Source organism: Fragaria vesca, unplaced genomic scaffold (assembly GCF_000184155.1).
Source record: "Fragaria vesca subsp. vesca unplaced genomic scaffold, FraVesHawaii_1.0 scf0513167, whole genome shotgun sequence".
Lineage (NCBI taxonomy): Eukaryota > Viridiplantae > Streptophyta > Magnoliopsida > Rosales > Rosaceae > Fragaria > Fragaria vesca.
In genome coordinates, this window is record NW_004443449.1 from 255897 (window position 1) to 275737 (window position 19841).

General features: G+C 37.3%; 3 protein-coding genes and 1 pseudogene across 3 annotated transcripts; 2 read left to right on the forward strand and 2 right to left on the reverse strand.

Annotated features, from left to right (window-relative positions):
- Positions 1-4866: 4866 nt before the first annotated feature.
- Positions 4867-8950, reverse strand: LOC101304834 (annotated as a pseudogene).
- Positions 8951-10612: 1662 nt separating this feature from the next.
- Positions 10613-13658, forward strand: LOC101305136 (TMV resistance protein N-like). Its single transcript, XM_004310231.1, has 4 exons — positions 10613-11530; positions 11629-11907; positions 12175-13271; positions 13382-13658. The coding sequence occupies exons 1-4, from the start codon at positions 10613-10615 to the stop codon at positions 13656-13658; spliced, it is 2571 nt and encodes an 856-aa protein (XP_004310279.1).
- Positions 13522-15772, forward strand: LOC101298965. Its single transcript, XM_004310216.1, has 4 exons — positions 13522-13950; positions 14032-14116; positions 14206-14847; positions 14934-15772. Exons 1-4 carry the CDS (start codon positions 13700-13702, stop codon positions 15453-15455), a joined length of 1500 nt encoding a protein of 499 aa, XP_004310264.1. The 5' UTR covers positions 13522-13699; the 3' UTR covers positions 15456-15772.
- Positions 15773-16169: 397 nt separating this feature from the next.
- LOC101299261 (auxin response factor 17-like) lies at positions 16170-18042 on the reverse strand. The gene is made up of 2 exons (XM_004310217.1): positions 17490-18042; positions 16170-16485 (listed from the first exon to the last, which is right to left on the reverse strand). The coding sequence occupies exon 1, from the start codon at positions 18022-18024 to the stop codon at positions 17533-17535; it is 492 nt and encodes a 163-aa protein (XP_004310265.1). The 5' UTR covers positions 18025-18042; the 3' UTR covers positions 16170-16485; positions 17490-17532.
- Positions 18043-19841: the final 1799 nt, after the last annotated feature.

Genomic DNA, 19841 nt, shown 5'->3' on the forward strand with positions numbered 1-19841 from the left:
AAATTGAAACCTAAAAAAATAGTCTGAAATGTTTCAAACTAAAGATGTGAGAACATTAGGTCGAAAAAAATATACTCTTATTATGTGCGTTTAATTTAATCGGATTAAAAATAAAATTGAAATGAATGAATTTAGGGTCTTTAGTCTTTATTCGATATTCCCATACGACGATTTAAGCACTTACATATTAATGGTACAAGTGCACCTTGGTGCGTAGAATCCGCTCCCAAACTCAGGAATCAACACCTTGTCATTCTTTACAATATAATTCAAGCAATTATTTTTTTTTTTAAAACATAATTCAATTAAAAAAAGCCATCATTGTTGGGCAAAAAGCAACACACTACTCTTGTTCCCATTATTCTTGATAAGCTGGACTTTAAGCACAGAATAGGATCGATCCCTATTTATATTTCATCAAAATCACATCATCTTTGTTCTAATTTCACAAACCTATAAATTTTATTAACACATCCATAAATGTTAGATATACATCATTTTTTTATACAAATTAGATAAGACTTTGTAAGTACATAAAATTACCAAAAGAGACATTTATGTCAAAAGTAAAGAAACCTGGTTAAAAAAAAATATCCCGCTTAAGACTATTATTCTCCTCTACGAGAACAACGTATGTGAAGATACAAACCCCTAATCAGAAATAGCTAGCGACAGCCATAGTTTCAAGCAAAAGACTTTGTAGGTACATAAAATTACCAAAAGAGACATTTATATCAAAAGTAAAGAAACCTGGTTAAAAAAAATATCCCGCTTAAGACTATTATTCTCCTCTACGAGAACAACATATGTGAAGATACCAAGCCCTAATAAAAAATAGCTAATGACAGCCATAGTTTCAAGCAAAAACTAAAGACAACGTAATGAATTCCAATGGTATTTCTCAACCCCTAAGCGAGGTATGACTTCTTTATCTTTGATTAAAATTGATCTACTAGAAAATTTAGATTATAGGGTTTGTTGTTTGATTAGACAGTACAAATTAAAGTTGGAAAATTTATCTTTTACTGTTCACACATGCTAGGTCGTTTAAAAACATTTATGTTTGAACACCAAACTAGAACTTAGGATGATGTTATATATATAATTATATATATACTCTTCTAGTTTGCTTGCTATTGATCTAACTCAATTAGAGAGATCTCAAGCAAAATCGGCGCCCTCGTGACGCAAGAGATCTCACCAATATGAATTTTCTATTAATAAATTGAGTAGTAGATTTAGAAAATATGTGTATTTAGTGAATTAGTTGTGTATTTTAAATTAGGATATTGTAAGAAATTTGGGTATATGTATCTAGTAAAAATGTAAAATATTAAAATAATAAAGTTAATAGGTGATGTATTAAATATGGTACGTGTATTTAGTAATCAGGGACGTGTTATTTGGTTTATCAAAGAAAGAAAACGAGAGAGCAAAGAGCTTTTTTGTCGTTGGAAAGCAGAAGGGGAGGAAATAATTGCAGTAGAAATAAGTAGAGGAGAAAGGGTAAAGGGGGAAATATAAATGGCCAAAAGAGAAAAGTTGTTGATCTCTGCGTTCAGTATTAAAAGAAATTAAGGTAGATTCTTGAACATTAGAGCTCTCGTTCTCTCGTTCCCCGTTTGGATCCCTTGACCTGTGTCTTCCTCGTTGGCGGTTCTCGACTGACGAGTCTCTTGGCCGAATCCCTCTTGGGCAATTCTCGGGTTGCTGCATCTCGTCGTTTTGGAGACAAGTATCCTTTCAAACGGATCTCACCCATACTGCTAAGATCTTTTTCTCGAGGATGGTGCTGGACGACGATGCTTCATTCCGGCGGATCCAAACCATATGTGGGATCCCCGTTCTACCAAAGACATTAAGATCGTTTCACTCTCCTTGGTGCCGGTCCAATGTGTTGTTGGGGTTTTTGGAGGAGGATAATTCAGGGGTCGCGGTCGGCTGGTAGTGCAGCTTGTGTAGGCGACTTCCTCAAACGTTTCTTAGGCGGCAGAGGATGCTTTAGGATGAATCGGTTGATGGTTATTGTTGTGTGGCTGCCAGTTTGGTTGTGGGAGAGGGAGTTCTTCTGTGACAAGGGATGACAACAACGAATCCAGGCTTTCTCCGGCGAGACTGCATTCATATTGTGACAGACCACAATTATTGGCATTAGCTAAACTAGTAGGCATCATCGGCGGCATGGTAGAAGATCGTGATATGTTGCCTGCTTGGCGTCGACTCGGCGGTGGCATGGTCGAAGATCGTGCTGCGTTGCTTGCTTGACATCGACCTAGTGAGAATTGAGCTCAAGTTGGTTATTTGAACTTGGGCTTGAGTCTTAGTGGGTGGACAAGAGCAAAAGTTTTTGGGCTTCCTAAGTTTTGGATTCGGATTTGGGATCAAATGGCCGGCTTCATGATAAAATTTTGGGATCCGGATTTTCTTTGTTCGGTACCTATATTTCTCTTGGGATCCGGATTTTTCTTTGTTCGGTACCTATATTTCTCTTGGGATCGATACCTATGAGGAACTGTTGGGTTTATTGATATGAGGTTGTTAGCAATTGCTAATGGATACTCATTATTTTATTAACGAGGCAAAACCAGAAAGAGTTAAATTTTGTTTAATCTTTGTACTCTAACATCATTTCAATCCATAATATTTCAATTTCATCTTAAAACTCTCCGACCACTCAATTTCTCATCCAATAAGTCATTCCGTTAACTCTCCATCCAAATGATCTGTTAAGTCTTTGACGTGGCATTTTTTCCACGCCAACTCAGCTTGATTTCTTTAACCCTTCATTGTTTTTAATCTTTTGGGATGAACCTTTATTATTTTTTGTGATTTCAAAACAAGAGCTAGTTCGTATAAAATTTAAGTTTTATATATTTTTTTACTGTGAATACATTGTCTAAAAAGTTATGGAAAATGCTTCAGACCCCAAAATATCATACAAAAAACCTATACCAAATGATGTGACATATGCCACATCAGTCATCTTAATTCTAGTAATATCCAACATGTCACCTGATAAATAATTTTTGATCTAAAATGAAAATTCACAATTAGAATAGGGGAAATTCATATTGATATTTTGTTTATTCAAAAAGTATCAATGAACTAGGAGATAAAATTTTGAATTTAGGTTTGATTATGTGAAAAGTTTCTTCAGAAATTTCAAAACATTGTGCGATTAAACATGAATCATCTCCTCATATGAGAATAAATTTGTTCTTTCTGTCTTCTTGATCTCTCACATCTCCTATTTTCTGGATTGTTAACACAAGATTGTTAATTGTTTGATGGAATTGTCTCCTCATGCTTCTACAATCTGCAATTTGCAATTTACTTTTAACCAGGGTCATGCTTGCAGACTTGAATTTGAGAAATCGTGCCGGAAATAAAAATTGGCTATTTATTCTTGATAACAGTAACAACCTGCAATGATGATGCTGCTTTACATATATTGGTTACAAAGAGTCATTATGTTCTTGGAGTGGATGTCTTTATAAAGGCAGATATCTGTGGGCAATTGAAAATAATTATGCCATCTTCATGTTCATCCCCAATTCCGTTTAAATATGTGGAATATTTAGAAGAAAAAAAAAACATGAGGATCGGTGATTATGTTAAGGAAGTTCTTATTTTTATTTAATTATTAATTTTAGGCTTATTTAAAAATAAAAATAATATATATATGTATATTAAAAATAATTCGATTGAAGGTGATGACGTGTAGATTCCACATAGGATGCCACATAATTTGGTATTTCTTTTTTGTATAAATTTTTGGTGTATGTAGCACTACTCAAAAGTTATACATGTATAGGATTAAATGGAGTCTTTTTAATAAGGATCCTTAAGTTGAGTACCTTTTGGTTAATAGGCTAAAAGACTCACTTTTCGATCACATTTTGGCATCTAGATCGATCATTCAGTTTATAGGTATATATGATTAATAGATCACTTATGTAAAATTTCAGTTAAATTGGTGATCGTTAAGGTATCGAATTAGATCAAGAGTGGGTTTAAATACACACCCAAAATAACTTAATACACGTCCCTGTTATTTGATATTTCAAATCAGATTTGATTGGTATATTAAATGACCAAAATAGGCATGTGTAATACAATTAAAATATTAAAAACAAAAAACTTATATTTGAAAACTAATAATGTGAAATATAAAACAAATTAAAATATTAAAACAAAAACTTATTTTTAGAAACTTATTATAAAGTGAATTATAAAAAAAATTAAATATTTAAGATCGAGAACTTATTTAGGGAAACTATTAAAGTAACAAAAAATTTGCAAGGAAATTTGGATGATCAACTAATTCTTTTTTGTCCTTAAAAGATTCATAAATTCCAAGTTTAAAGTGTGAAAGTGTCAAACGATGTAATTCTTATATATACATATGAAACACCTATTTCGTTATATTTCACATATTTTCCTTTTCACAAAAACACACAATTCAAATATGTATTTTTCATCTTGTTTATCATTTTCATGTTTAAGAATTTGAAATGAACAAGGAATTTGTAAGAATTTCTCAAGAACTAACACAAGTAATAGATATGAACATCTATAAAATAGTTAACTTATGTAAATATATACTAATTATATAATAATAATAATAATAATAATAATAATAATAATAATAATAATAATAATAATAATAATAATAGTCTTAATACAATCACATGATATGATATTTCATGGATTGTTAGATTAAGGGTATTTTAGGTAATTTGGGTTGTGTATTCAGTAAAATATCATAATGAGAAATTATATAAGTAGTGTATTGAGAAATTGATGTGTATTAAGTTTTTAGGGGTGTGTATATAAAATTTCTCTTAGATCAAATCAATAGACGATTCAAATATACATATCAGAGGTAACATACATAGCTTGTTCACTTTCCATGATAGAAGTGAACTCTCTTACATACATATCAGAGGTGGATCCAAAAACAATATCATCAACATACACTTGTGCAATCATAACATTCCTTCCATCTTTCTTAACAAAGAGTGTTTTATCAATGGATCCCCTAGCATACCCTTTACTAATCAGATAAGTAGAAAGACATTCATACCAGGCCCTAGGAGCCTGTTTCCAACCGTACAAAGCCTTTTTCAATCTATAAACATGATCAGGATTGTGAGGGTCTTTGAATCCCAGTGGCTGTTCAACATAGACCTCTTCAATTTAAAACCCCATTTAGAAAAGCACTTTTCACATCCATTTGATACAATTTGAAACGTAAGTGACAAGCAATGGCAAACAATAAACGCACAGATTCAAGTCTAGCAACAGGAGCAAAAGTTTCATCAAAGTCGATACCTTCAACTTGTGAATAACCTTGTGCTACCAACCTAGCTTTATTTCTAGCTAGTTACGTTACCATGTTCATCACTTTTATTCTGAAAAATCCATTTAGTACCAATGACATTACAATTTTTTGGTCTAGTAACAAGATACCAAACATCATTCCTAGTAAATTGATTCAGTTCATCTTGCATGGCATTTATCCAATCATCATCACACAAAGCATCTTTTACATTTTTTGGTTCAACAAGGGAGACAAAGCCATTATAAGTAATTTTGTTAATGTCATCTTCCTTTTTAATCACAAAACATGCAAGAGCAGTATCACTAATTACCTCATTTTCAACATATGCAATCTTTGTGTCACCGCTTCCTTCACTTTGAGCTTGCCTTCTTGTTCGTACGCCATCACCAATTTCTCCTATAACATCTTGTGGGGAGTGGTCTTTTTGGACCCGCTTGAAACCGGTTCTTTTGGAGGTGGATGAACTAGATTAGGATCTACCTCTCCTGAAATGCCATGATCATCATCATTCTCATTTGCACGTTCTTCTGCTGGTTGATTGACATAATTAATTTGTTGACCTACAGAAACAAAAGAGTCATCAATTTCAACATTGAACGATTTCATAATTGATCTAGTTTCTTTATTATAAACTCGGTATGCTCTACTGTTTAAGGAATAGCCAAGGAAGATACCTTTGTCACTTCTAGCATCAAATTTTGTAAGATATTCTCTGTCTCTATAAATGTAACAAGGTGTTCCAAAGACACGAAAATAACTTACATTGGGTCTCTTACCTTTCCATAACTCATATGGTGTCTTATCACTACCTAAAAGAATGAAAACTCTGTTTGAAGTATAACAAGCAGTGTTAATTGCCTCATCCCAAAAATATTCACTTAACTTGACCGAATGAAACATCACTCGTGCCATGTCAAGTAAAACCCTATTTTTTCTTTCTACAATTCCATTCTGTTGAGGAGTAATAGGTGCTGAAAACTCATGTGAGATACCATGCTTATTAAAAAACATTCTGAACATAGCGTTCTTAAATTCCGTCCCATTGTTAGTTCTTACTCTAACAATAGACAAACTTAAATACTGCATTTCAACATAAATTTGTTTAAATAAATTTTTGCATACCTCGAAAGTGTCATCCTTCCCACTTAGAAATTTCACCCATGTAAATCTGGAAAAGTCATCCACCACAACAAGAATGTACTCTTACCTCCCAAGCTCTTAGTGCTTGCTGGTCCAACTAAATCCATGTGAATTAGTTGTAGTGGTTGAACAGAAGTCGCAGAGTTTATTGACGGATGGGCAGCACGAGTTTGCTTTCCAAGTTTACAACCTTCACACATCGAATCTGATTTCCCACTTAAAATTGTCATTCCTCTCACACATTCTTTGTTGGATAGTTTCACTAAGTCCTGAAAATTTACATGCCCTAATCTTCTATGCCACAAGTTAAGGATATTGTCTGAAGTCTTAACTTTGAGACATTTCTGCACATCAGTTAAATCGTTAGGACAAACATGATAACAATTGTCTCCTTGTCTTAATCTGACCATGACATTCTTTCTATCAGAGTCAAAAACAACACAAATTTTCTTATTGAAGTTTACATTCTCATAGTTATCGGTTAATTGACTCACACTCTACAAATTTTCATGTAAACCTTCAACATAAAGCACATCCTCAATAACCAGAATGCCAAGACCACTTACCGTACCTTTGCTTTTAACCTTAGAGTTGCAACCATCACCAAAAGTGACTGCTCCACTTGTGTACTCATCAGAGAAGGCTATAAACCAATCTTTGTTTCCAGTCATATGACGTGAATATCCACTATCCACATACCAACTATCTTTTCGCCTTTCAGCCGATGCTGTTAGAGCGACCAAGCATGTGGCTTCCACAAATTCAACTTTGTCATTCTCTTCAAGAATCCTGTAAGAAGAAAACAAACAAATTTTGTCAATAGACTCCAGTATCCCATTGTTGTAGTCATCAGAAACACATTTATTATCATCTAGTTCAAGACACGTAAATTTTCATTTTCTTTTCTGCTTTTCGGGATCAAAAATCATATCTGCAATTTTATTCATCATGTCCATTTGTTGATCCATTTTTGCATTTAAAAGATCATTTGAATTTGAAGTACTAGAGCCAATAAACATATTTCTTTCCTTCCTGTACATGTTGCACCTTGGACAAATATGTCCTACCTCCCCACATTGATAACATGTAGGAACAAAACTTGAGGAGTTGTTGTCATACCTGGGCTGATGTTCTAACATAAGATCATCAGATTTTACCTGAGCATCTTGAGACATAAACGACATTACCCTCTGAGGAACTAATTCTGAAGATGCTTTACTCCTGTTCAGATCCTTTTACTAGAATGATACTTCATTGCAATCCTTCGTACTGCCTTCTTTGACAAAAATTGTCTGCTTGGTTGATTTTCCACCAAAACCTAGCCCTTCTCTGTTGTTATGACTTTTTCCAAAACTAATCATTTTTGATACTTTGTAGGAGCTTGCCTCAAACTTTTCAAAACGTACATGAGCTTTCATCACTTCGGCCTGCAATTTTTCATTTTCACAAGTTAGTTCCACATTTAACAAAATTTGGCCCTTTAATTCTACCTGTAAGGTTTCGATTTTGTCATCCTTGTCACTACCATCTTCTTGAGCGACCTGTAATAATGCTCCATCCTGCAATTTCTCAATCAAGTTAGTCCGTTCAATATCCTATTTATGTTGACAGGTTTCTAGAGATACATCAAGCTTCTTCTTAATTATCTTTCCTTGCTTTTTCTAGACTTGATTTCAGTTGATCATTCTCCCTTTGCACCTTAATTGTGGCGTTATACAATTTTGTGTACATATCATTAGCTTCAAAAGAGATGAGATTGTCTTCATCATCAGAACTTTCAAGATCAACATCTAATTCATCTTCATGGAAGGAGGAAACTAGAGCAAAGTGTTTCCCAGTTGATTGAGGGTCATCATCGCTGTCACTCCAAGTAGACTTCATGGCCCTGTTATTGTTAGCAAAAGATTTCTTATTTCCACAATGGAAAGCAATATGACCAATGCCACCACACTCATGACATTTGATGGAATTCCCTTGAAAATTTTTCTTTTGAGAAAACTTAGTGTAATTCTGACCTTTCTCATTTTTGTTTTCAGAAGAAAAATTTTTCTTTTGATTTGTAAAGTTTCTAGGATTACTAGATGAAGAATTTTTGTTTTTCAAAAACTTCCTAAATTCTTTCGTAAGTAACGCAATATCAAAAGGTTCACTATCATCAACATAAACTTCTTTTTCTTTTCTTTTTACTGAAGATAAAGCTAAATTCTTGGTCTTTTTATTTGGCTTACCTATTCTCAGTTCATAGGCTTTGAGATTACTTACAAGTTCCTCCAAACGATATGTGTCCAAGTCATGAGATTCTTCAATGGTTGTCTGCTTTGGTTGATATCTCAGTGGCAGTGCCCTTAGGAATTTTTTCACAGTTGTATCTTCTTCAATATCTGCCTCCAACCTTTTACATTGGCTCACAACATCCATAAGCCTTGCATAAAATTCGTCAATTGTTTCATCATCCTCCATAGGCATCGTCCAGAATTCTTGGATCACTCTCTGAAGCTTTAAGCTCTTAAGCTTTTTGTTGCCTTCATGTGCAGTTTGCAGTAAGTCCCATGCTTCTTTAGCAGTTCTACAGTGACTTATTGGTCTTCTCTCCTTCAAAGATAATGCATGATATAGACTATTTTAGCTTTCTCATCAGCTGCATACCGACAAACTTCATCTTTATCCCATTCTTCATGCGGCTTCTGCACCACTTACGATTCAGATCCCTCCACTCTTTTGCCTTTATTTTTTGTGGGATGAGTCCACCCCTTCTCAATGACATACCAACACCAATCATCTTGAGCATAAAGAAATGACTTCATCATAATCTTCCAATCTAGATAGTTTTCACTATCGAACCAAGGAGGAGTATTGACTGCAGAACTATTCTTGTCACGTTCCATCTTCCCTTGGATCTTCTAGACGCTTCCAGAACCTGCTATGATACCACTTAAAGGTACTGGAACGTGAAGCAGGGATTGAAACACCTCGATGAACTGACAAAAAGTTAATAATAACACCAGATTTTGACGCTGTGTAAAAACCTCAAAGCACAAGCTCAGAAAACGAACTCAACTAGATGAATTTGTGTAAAGTCTTACAACCTCTTTGTAAACTCTATTCTATAACAAATTCCTATCTCTAGGCAGACGTCTTCTTCTTCTTTCTTCAATGAACTTCTCTTCATACACAAGAGAACCACAGTCACAACCACAACAAGTCCAACTCAACAAGAAACAGTTGGACTTGTATACTCAGATGAGCAGCGGAATAACAACTATTTTCTCTCAAACGCTAAGCGTGCAGACATACTCTTTTATCTGTTTTAAGTCTCTTTTATACAACAACAAGAACCTCACGCCAGCAACCCTAATCCCTGTCTCAAAAGAAATTTTCATCAGAGTTAAAGACCTTCTAATAAGAACAAGATATTTATCTAATTAAACCATAAAATAATATCCTATGAGAAATAGGATTTCTTTCCTTCACACGGCATATCTACCCTAGTTAGAAAAGGTCTACCTTCCTTTACCATACGCATATCAATAAGTAATGAGATCCTAACCAAGTTAGGACTCAATCACATATGAGAAAATCCCTGACAATAAGATATCTAGAAACAGCAAAATACTTAGACAAATATTTAACAAATACGATCATCATATATGCATATAGCAGATTGCATCAATGACACAGGTCATGATGGTTCCACATTGCACTTTGCTATTTAATGGTATAGGAATGCCAACACATAATACCAATAAAATATGTCAAACATCAACTGTTTAAATTCAAAATTTGTAAATCACACTTACAAATATCTTAATGATTCTTTCATAGGGTGGACTATTGTGTAAAGTTGGTCCCTTCTACCGTATTAATGGGTTGACACCCTTTAAAAAAAAATCGGCATTAATAATGTTGCACTATCTTTTATCTATACATATAATTTATGTAAGAATATTTTCATTATTTTACAGGTACGAATCCGAAGTCATTAAAATAATTGTTGAAAAGATATTTACCGACTTGAATCAACTAATCTCGAAATCTGAGGGTATAGTTGGGATAGACTCTCACCTGAATGAAATGCTTTCATACTTAGACATTGGTTGTACTGATGTTCGGATCATAGGCATTTGTGGGATGGCTGGTATCGGGAAGACCACTATTGCACAAGTGGTTTCCAAAAGGGTAAAATCTCAGTTTGAAGGTGACAGCTTCCTGGAGAATGTTAGAGAGGTAACTGAAAAGCAAGGTGCAGTTCATTTACAACAGCAACTTCTTTTGAACTTGCTGAAAAGTAATGTACATGTACAAACCAGCGACATGGGAAAAGATATAATTAGCCATAGGCTACGTACTAAAAGGGTTCTTCTCATTCTTGATGATGTGGATGAAGAAGCACAATTGGAAGCATTGTGTGATCGCACTTGGTTTGGTCCAGGGAGTAGGATCATACTTACATCAAGAGATGAGCATTTGCTCATTGCATTTGGAGTGGATAAAGTATACAAGGTGGATCCATTAAGTGATGCTGAAGCACTTCAGCTTTTCTGTATGAAAGCCTTCACGAAAGACCAGTTGGTAGGAGATGATTTTCTCAAGCTATCCAAGGAGTTCTTGAAATATGCGGATGGCAATCCATTAGCTATTAAAATTTTAGGTTCTTCTGTAAAGTGTAGAAAGGTAGAGTTATGGTTAAGTACATTGGATAAGCTAAAAAAAAGTCCAGGAAACAAAATTTTTAATGTGCTCAAAGTTTGTTTTGATGGATTAGATGAAACCCAAAAGGAAAAATTTTTGGACATTGCATGTTTCTTTAGAGGAGGGTACATAGATCAGGTAACAAGAATACTACAAGGTAGTGACGGTCCGGACATTGATATAGAAGTTCTCGTCGATAGATCTTTGGTAACTCTGTTTGGAAAAAAATTGGGGATGCATGACTTGTTAAAAGATTTGGGTTATGAAATTGTTCGTCAAGAATGCCGTGAAGAGCCTGGGAAACGTAGCAGGTTGTGGCTTGCCAATGAAATCATCAATGTACTTGGTCAGAGTAGGGTAATGAAACAGCTGTTGTTGTTTTTTTTTTTTTTTCTTTCTTCTATTTAATTTGGATCATCTTGTGCAATAACTAAATTTTTGCTCTTTGTTATTAGGCGACGAGTGCAATTCAAAGCATATACCTCCAATGTCCAACAGGAGACGATGTTGTTCACTCCATTGGTAATGCCTTCTCAAATATGGACAGATTGAGATTGCTCAAGATATCGAACGCGAATTTTTCCGGAAATATCAGTTATCTTTCTAATAAGTTGCAGTATCTTGAGTGGCATGGGTGTCCTTTGGATTCTTTCCCGTCTGACTTTCAACCGGAGGAACTTGTTGAAGTTCACATGCCTTTTAGCCGCATCAAACAACTATGGACGGGGCGAAAAGTAAGTACACAATAATGATTTTTTTTTATGCTGATATTTTAGATTATAATAAACTTGTTCATAAAAGCTGAAATTTTAGATTCTATAGTCTCATTTATTAGGAAGGATGACGTGGCTTTTTTGTATTACATAGGCACATCTATCAGCTTAGTTTTGGATGTTACTTCATGTCAACTTTTAATTAATTCTACGAATTTCTGTAATTCGGAATCACAAAGGCATGTGTAGTAATAACGTGATGATCGATCATCTTTGAAATTATACCAGGGATGGAGCATGCTCCGGCATTTGGATCTGAGTGCTTCACCATACTTGATGTCGACTCCAGACTTCACTGATGTTCCAGATCTTGAAAAGTTGGTGCTTCAATTTTGTACAAGCTTGGTGGAGATTCACCCGTCTCTTGGATTTCTGAAGAAACTTTTCATTTTGGATATGACATACTGCAAGTCCATTGAGAGCCTTCCGCCTTTCACTGCACTAGAATCCCTTCAAATATTGATGCTTTCACAATGTTCAGGACTGAAGAGGTTTCCAGAAATTGGAGGAAATATGAAAAGCTTGCTGGAGCTTTATTTGGATGGGACCAGCATTGAGGAATTGCCTTCATCCATTGAACGCTTCACTGGTCTTACCATGTTGAATCTAACAGACTGTAAAAACCTTTTGCATCTTCCCAATACCATTGGGTGCTTGACATCTTTGAAATGTCTCTATTTACAAGGTTGCTCCAAACTTGATAAGATACCGGAGAATCTGAATGGTATTGAATGTATGGAGAAGCTTTTGATTGGTGGAACTTCCATAAGGGATCTATCTATCATCGGAGGAATGAAGAATCTACAGTATCTATCCTGCCGAGGATGTAAATGTCTAGTTTCAGCATCATGTAAAGCTCTGGCTACGTTATCGAATTTGGCGCTGCTAGACTTGAGTGATTGCAGTCTGATGGATGGAGAATTTCTCAATGATTTTAGCACCATGATCTCCTTAACATTGTTAGATTTAAGTTGTAATTGTTTTGTGCGATTACCTGAAAGTCTCTCTCAATTCTCGAAGCTCCAGACTCTGCACTTGGGTAATTGCAAACAGCTTCAATTGCTGCCCGAGAAGCTTCCGTCAAGTCTTCAATGCGTGTGGGCAAAAGATTGTACGTCACTGACGGATTACCCAAATCAAATCAAAGAACTGAATTCATCGGAGTCGGGAGTGACTACTGTCATTTCCCTCAATTCTTCAGCACTTGGAATCTCAGGAATTTCCAGAAAATTGATAGTTGAGGGGGAATCTACGAAGCTGTTTTTGACACATCACCACGGAGACGGCCAAAAATTTGATCATGATAAATTCATCCCAAGCGGAGCGTATATAAAAGAAAAGGTATTTCTCCCTCGTGACAAAAACAGAGCATACATCTATCCTTTTTTTCCCCTACTAGTTAACTATTAAACTAAGCTTGTGTTCTACGTTGCAGATGCCTTCCTCGGCAGAATTCAGTAACGTACATGCTGGAGATGACATTCCAGAGTGGTTCAGCACTGCATCTACCAGAAATCCCATATCAATTCCATTACCTCAAAATCTGGCCGATGATAACAAGTGGAAGGGATTTGCCGCGTGCGCTGTATTCTCATTCAAGTGGCACACTGCTCTCTCCTTTGTTGAACCGGATAATAAAATTTCGAATTACTCGTACCAAATCACATGGGAAACTGATTTTGGGTGTCTCAAATCAAATGTGTTGGAGTTGAATGAACGAATTTATTTCCTTCGATCAAGTTCTCATCTGCGTATGATTTTCTATATATCTCGTTCGAAGTTTCCAGATAAGATGTTAAATCACTCAACTGTGTTAAGGGCTAAGTTTGAAACCACCGATCCATCCATGGTGGTCCAGAAATGTGGAATACGCCTGGTCTATGAGGAAGATGCTGAATGGTTTTCCAGTATGACCAACTGGGTTGAATCGGTTTGTATGAGTGAACTTGGGGATGAAGTCTTTGTACCGCAGTCTGCCTGCTGGTTTAATCCATCTTTGAAATGGTAGAATAATTTTTAAATTTCTTATCCCACATCTGTATTTCGTTGTATTGGCTTAATGACATATCTAATTGAATATTACAGGGAGAGATGCATTCCACCCTTGGAAGACGAATCCACACGTGTGGTGCGAGAGAACGTTGAATCTCTTCTTCCAAGATACCTTGAGGTCGATCCGTCAGTGTTTATCTTTATGATCTCTAATCTCTGTCTTGGAAATAAAAGAGGTTACTAAATTGTGCATTTTCAATATTCCAGGGACTCAACAGTCGGTCTAAAATGTTCGAATTTAACCTCAGAGGAAGCCCAGGGTGGTTTGAGTTGTCTCACTGTCTCCCGGATAGTAGGTCAAATTCTGCCGCAGTGCCAATTGAGATGCCTCAAAATCTACAGAATAACAAGAAGTGGATGGGAATGGCAATACACGCTTCACTTGTGGAGGAAGTGGGACGTCAGGAGGACAGCTATTGGGTATTTGTTGGACTCAAAGCAGGTGACGGATTTGCTGACGTTTTGTTCCCAAAACCTATGCACATCAGGCCATCGTCAGAAGAACGGCATCAACTTTTGGTTTGTTATATACCGCGGGAACAGATTCCAGAAGCGGCGCCATCTCAGACATTAACAACTGCTTGTGGGTTTTCCATCAGAGTCAAAAGCCCTTGTGTAAAAGTTCAAACATGTGGATTCCGTATTGTGTACCAGGAAGATATACAAGGGTTTGCTGATACTATTCTCCAGTGCATTCAGAGGGAAGGTTCTCTTAAAGCTTACGATAAGTGGCTGGAGGAGAGAATGGCAGAGCGGGATGACGCCCATTTAGAGAGAATGACAGAACGGGATTCCAGAACCCCACGGGAGAAGTACTTTGACTTGCACTCGCAAAAATATAGAAATTGGGTATCTCTCTCCCATAAAATATAAATGATTTAAGTTCTCCTTCTTCTTTTAGGAATTCTTATTTACATTTGAACTTCCATTTACAGGACTGGTGTGACCCTCGTCCTCTTTCTCGTTGCTTCGAGAGAGGTGAAATTTTCAGGTCGAAATGGTTCATGCCTTTCATCAACCAAGGAAACTCTGCAGAAATCCAGCTGCCTCCGAATCTCTTCGATGATGATAATTGGTTGGGGTTTGCCGCATGTTCTGGGTTGTCCAACAACCAATATCCAAACATTGGTCTTGGCAGCAGTAGCAGTTCTGGTCCTGATCCAGAGGAGTATGTTAGACTTACTTACCGTCTGGACTCTGATGTTGCATGGCACGGGTTATTTGATATCATGATGAAGGAAGATATTAAGTATCACAAGCTATGTGAATATGCGACTGATTTCATTTATATTCCGCGCAAAGTTCTTAATAAGGTCTGGAGGCAAAGCAAACTGGCCAGGATAACTATCTCGTTCTCTAGCCCATGCTTAGCAGTGCAAAGCTGTGCCCTTCGTCTACTATTTAAGGAGGACGTTGAACATCTGGTAGAAACATTGACCCTTGCCGAATTACCTTGAACATCCCTCAGCAGATGCATCTGCTCAATCATGAAGATGGTAACTTGTGAATAGGCTTTTGCTTAGATTAGTCAAAGTCATAACTTCGTAACTTCTCAAAAATGTACAGACTTATCTGCATCACATAGCTTGTTCCCATATATCAGCTAAACATGTAACGCCAGAGTAATGCATAGTGATCATAGCTTTTAGCAAAGTAAAGCGTCTGAAACTATGAGAAGGTTTCATACCTTGACTATCCCAGCTTTGGATCTGGTGATCATTTATTGTGTACCTGCATTAGCTGAATAAATGTGATAACACAGGTTGAACATTATGCACATTTGCGGCGTATTCTTTAGTCTCATGAAGCCTGATTGAGGTAGAGTATTGTTGAATAGGAAAAACGGCCTCCAATTGTCCAGGGGTTAAGGACAAGCAACACTCAGTATTGTCACATTCAGGAGCATAAGCAGGGGTCATGAAGTTAAAACTATTGCAGACTGAGAATGGATACGAAAAGAGGCTGGAGAACAATGTGAAATTTGCTCGAGTTATCTCGATTTTGTGAAGGAGCAGCTATGGATTGGACTAGTGTATAAGACCATGGACACTAGATGAAGGATTGAAGGTGACTGAACAGAAGTATATCTACAGATCCTCAACACTTCCTGAAAAGGAAGACAAAAATATCCTTCGCTTTTGAAACAGGGGGTGTTCATTGTTAATTTGTATGAAACAAAAACACATTCCCTGCCACTTTTATTAGGAAAACAAGAGTTCCAGAATGTAGTAGCAAACCATCACAATTACATAGGGTCCAATAATAAAGACAGTTGTAATGTTTAAATTACAGGTAAACCTGAAAAACAATAATATAGCATCTTCTAGCATTAGCATCTAAACTCAATTTTCAAACTCGAAAACCAAGTCTACAGATTGTTTCAACGTCCAAATCCCACAAACTAGACAAACCAGAATACAGACTTGGTTAATAATCCTAATCAGCTTCTGCCAATAATCCTAATCAGCTTCTGCCAGACTTGAGAGCCTGCAAACAGAAACTAAACGAGTATCAGCATATGATAGCGGCGAAGCTCTTAATTATATGATAGTAACAAGAATTATCAATTATTGACACAGTTATATACAGACTATCTATCTCACATCTGATCTTTTCTATCACCCCATGTAACCATACAAATATAACTCCAGTATCTCTCAAAAGCTTTACAAACAAGACAAGGAGTGGCCAACTTTTAGAATTCTGAAATAGTTAAGCAATGACAACCATGCAGGACAGCGTCTTAGCCAGTCAACCATGGCTATACAGAGTAATCAAAACGTACCAGTTCAATCTATCCGGTATCTTTTACTTTCTCATACAAGATTAATTTGGCAATTTACTAAGGCTAGAGAACCAAAAGTCAAAGCAAACAAGTTCTAAATGTAAAAGCCCGAGACAAAAACAAAATTTCCTCATTCTGGGTCGGAAACTCAACAAATTCACACTGTGAGTTGAAACAAATGCAAGTATTATCCCACAATGCAGTTTATGCTACATAAAACAAGTAACTAGCGTAAAACTAGACCATCCTTAAAACAATACAATACCAGATCATATTGCCATAATGGCAATGAAAAGATATCAATTTATTAGGATTCCAATAATGAAACAATTTATTCAATGAAATTTACAGGTAGTTTACAGCACGACATATGAACTGGATGAAACGATGACCTCTCATAAGAACTTAAACCCAAGTTATCTAATGTGAGTGAAATTTGAAAAAGAAAAACTTTCAGCACAACATAAAGACATGATGAACAAGTTATCTAAGAAAATCTAGGAGTAAAAACTGTTAAACCTACATAAGGAAAATTTAGTTACATCAGTTTCCAATGGAGTGGCAAAGCAGGGTTAATGCATGAAACCCAAAACAGAAATGAGGCTTCGACAATTCATGATTTCCAAACCAACTTATGTGCAGAATTTGTAGACAAAATTTAACCAAATTATTCAACAATTCAAATCAATTAAGCAGGTGAGATTACCTGTACAGTAACTTAACTGCATGGCGTAGCTGCCACAAGTAGTTTACAAAGTACAAGCTTCAACAGCTGGGACTCGAACATCAATCCTTTCTAGCAGTTTGGTATAAGAATCCAGCGGGTTGTTCAGAAGTTCAGTTTCATTGTACCCTATGTTGCCACCATCTCCAGTACAAGCAACAGCATCAATATCGTTGATAGGAATGGTCTGCCCAAAGAGTTGAAAAGAACTTCTCCCAACCTTTCTCGAGTTGCAGTTTCGGTTCCCATCAAGTTCCGTGCCAAAGGATTGTGGACTACTCTGGCTATCTGGTGATAATTGATCAGACTGTGGACTTCCAATGTTCAACTCAGTAGACACCCTTTTCAGACTTGGCGCCATGTTGTTGTTGCCAAAGGAATTATAGGTGCACATCCGAGGAGTACTTTCATTAAACAAATGAGACGCATTGGAATCACAGAATAGATCTTGCCTGGCTCCCTGCATGCCAGCAGGAAAAATGTTATAGTTCAACAAGGAAGCATTGTACTGCCCCATTGTTGAATTAGCTGCTCCTGTCATAGGTATCATGAATTCTTCCTCTCCATGCCTCAGCAGCGCAGGATTCAGTGGAGCTCTGAATCTCTTTGTAAGGGGATATACAGTATGAAATGGAGGTGCAGGATGAAGAGAAGGTGTAGATGCGACAAAGTCAAGATCCTCGGGACGGAGAAACCGCCGCCATTGTTGGCGTCGGAAGGAGTCAAGATCTTAGCGAACGACACCACCCTATCGTCGTTTTCGCTCTCCACCTCCTCCGCCTCCTCCGTCGCGGCGGCGGCGGCGGCGCTGAGTTCGCGGTGGTGAGGGGAGAGGCCGGGGTGGACGGGGTGGAGGAGGAGCTTGGCGAAGACCTCGTCGGTGGTGGGATCGGCGAGAAATTTCACGGCGGCGATGCGGCAGAGAATGAGAGGCCTGGAGAGAACCTGAGGAGAGAGAAGAACCGGAGACGAAGCGGAGGTGGAGTGTTCGAGGTGGCCCTGGGGGAAGTAGTAAACACTAGAATGGAGAGTGGGGATGGTGACGGAGTTGCCGGCGCAGGCTCGCCAGATTTTGGGGTCGATGGAGACGAGCTGCGGCTGAGGCTGAGGCTGAGGCTGTAGCTGAGGTGGATGCCCAATTACGCAGTAAAGATGAACTCTTTAGCTTTGGACAAACAGAACCTCCACCAAGCTCATGCTAGAATGAAAGCTTATTATGACAAGAACCACACTGAGCGTCAGTTTCAAGTTGGGGATTGGGTTTATGTGAGACTCCAGCCTTACAAGCAAACCTCAGTGAGTACCACAGCATTCCACAAGTTGGCTTCAAGGTATTATGGTCTGTTTCAGGTACTTTGAGAGAATTGGAGAGGTGGCGTACAAGATACAACTCCCAGCCACAGCAAGAATTCATAATGTATTTCATGTTTCCCTTCTGAAAAAGAGAGTGGGACATGATGCTACAGTTGAGGCCACACTTCCTGACATCAGTGATTCATCAGCCTTCAAATGGGTTCCAGAAGAGATACTGCAGATCAGAATGATCAAGCACAAGGGAGCAGCATCAACGCAATGGTTAATCCATTGGTTGGGGACCTCGAAGGAAGAGGCCACTTGGGAGTTTGCAGAGGACATTATGCAGAGGTATCCAGACTTTCAGTTTTAACCAGTTGAAACTGTGTCTTTCTTAGTGGGCTGTGGAAGAATAATAGCTATGGGCCGGGTCGTGGCTGCATGACGCTGCATTAATTCATTTAATGATGCTTAGTTTTGATCGGTTAGTTTAATTAAGTTGGTTAATCCTGTTAGGGTTTCTGTTTTAGTTCCAGTGGATGTTTGACAGGTGTCCACATCCTGTCCCTCCTTTGTAACTACTTAAGCTGCTCTAGGGTTTGAGAGCAGCCACCAACCAATCAATTTGCAATTTTCCTTTCTTCTTTGTTTGTTTTAGCTACTCTCTTTCTGGATTCCATTGATAGGGTTTCGTTCCTATCTCGTTCCTATCAGATTGAGGTTGCATGCTTAGAACAAGTGATGGCCTCCTACCCAATCCGCCTTCTCCTCTTGTCTTCCATTTGCCCTCTAATTTTCTTCTCTGCTTTGTTGCTCTTCAGCTTTATCTCTTTAGGGTTGTAGCTCTTGTTTTTTTCTCCACCGTTTGTATTTGCTGCTGCCTTTTGGCTTTCAGTTCTTTCCCATAAACAGAGATCAGCAACACCAGACACTTCTTCAGTTACCACCAACACATAATGATTCCTCCTCCTCCTTCTTCGGCTTCTTCTCCACCATCCGGTAAATTCACGTACGATGTGTTCCTCAGTTTCAGAGGTACAG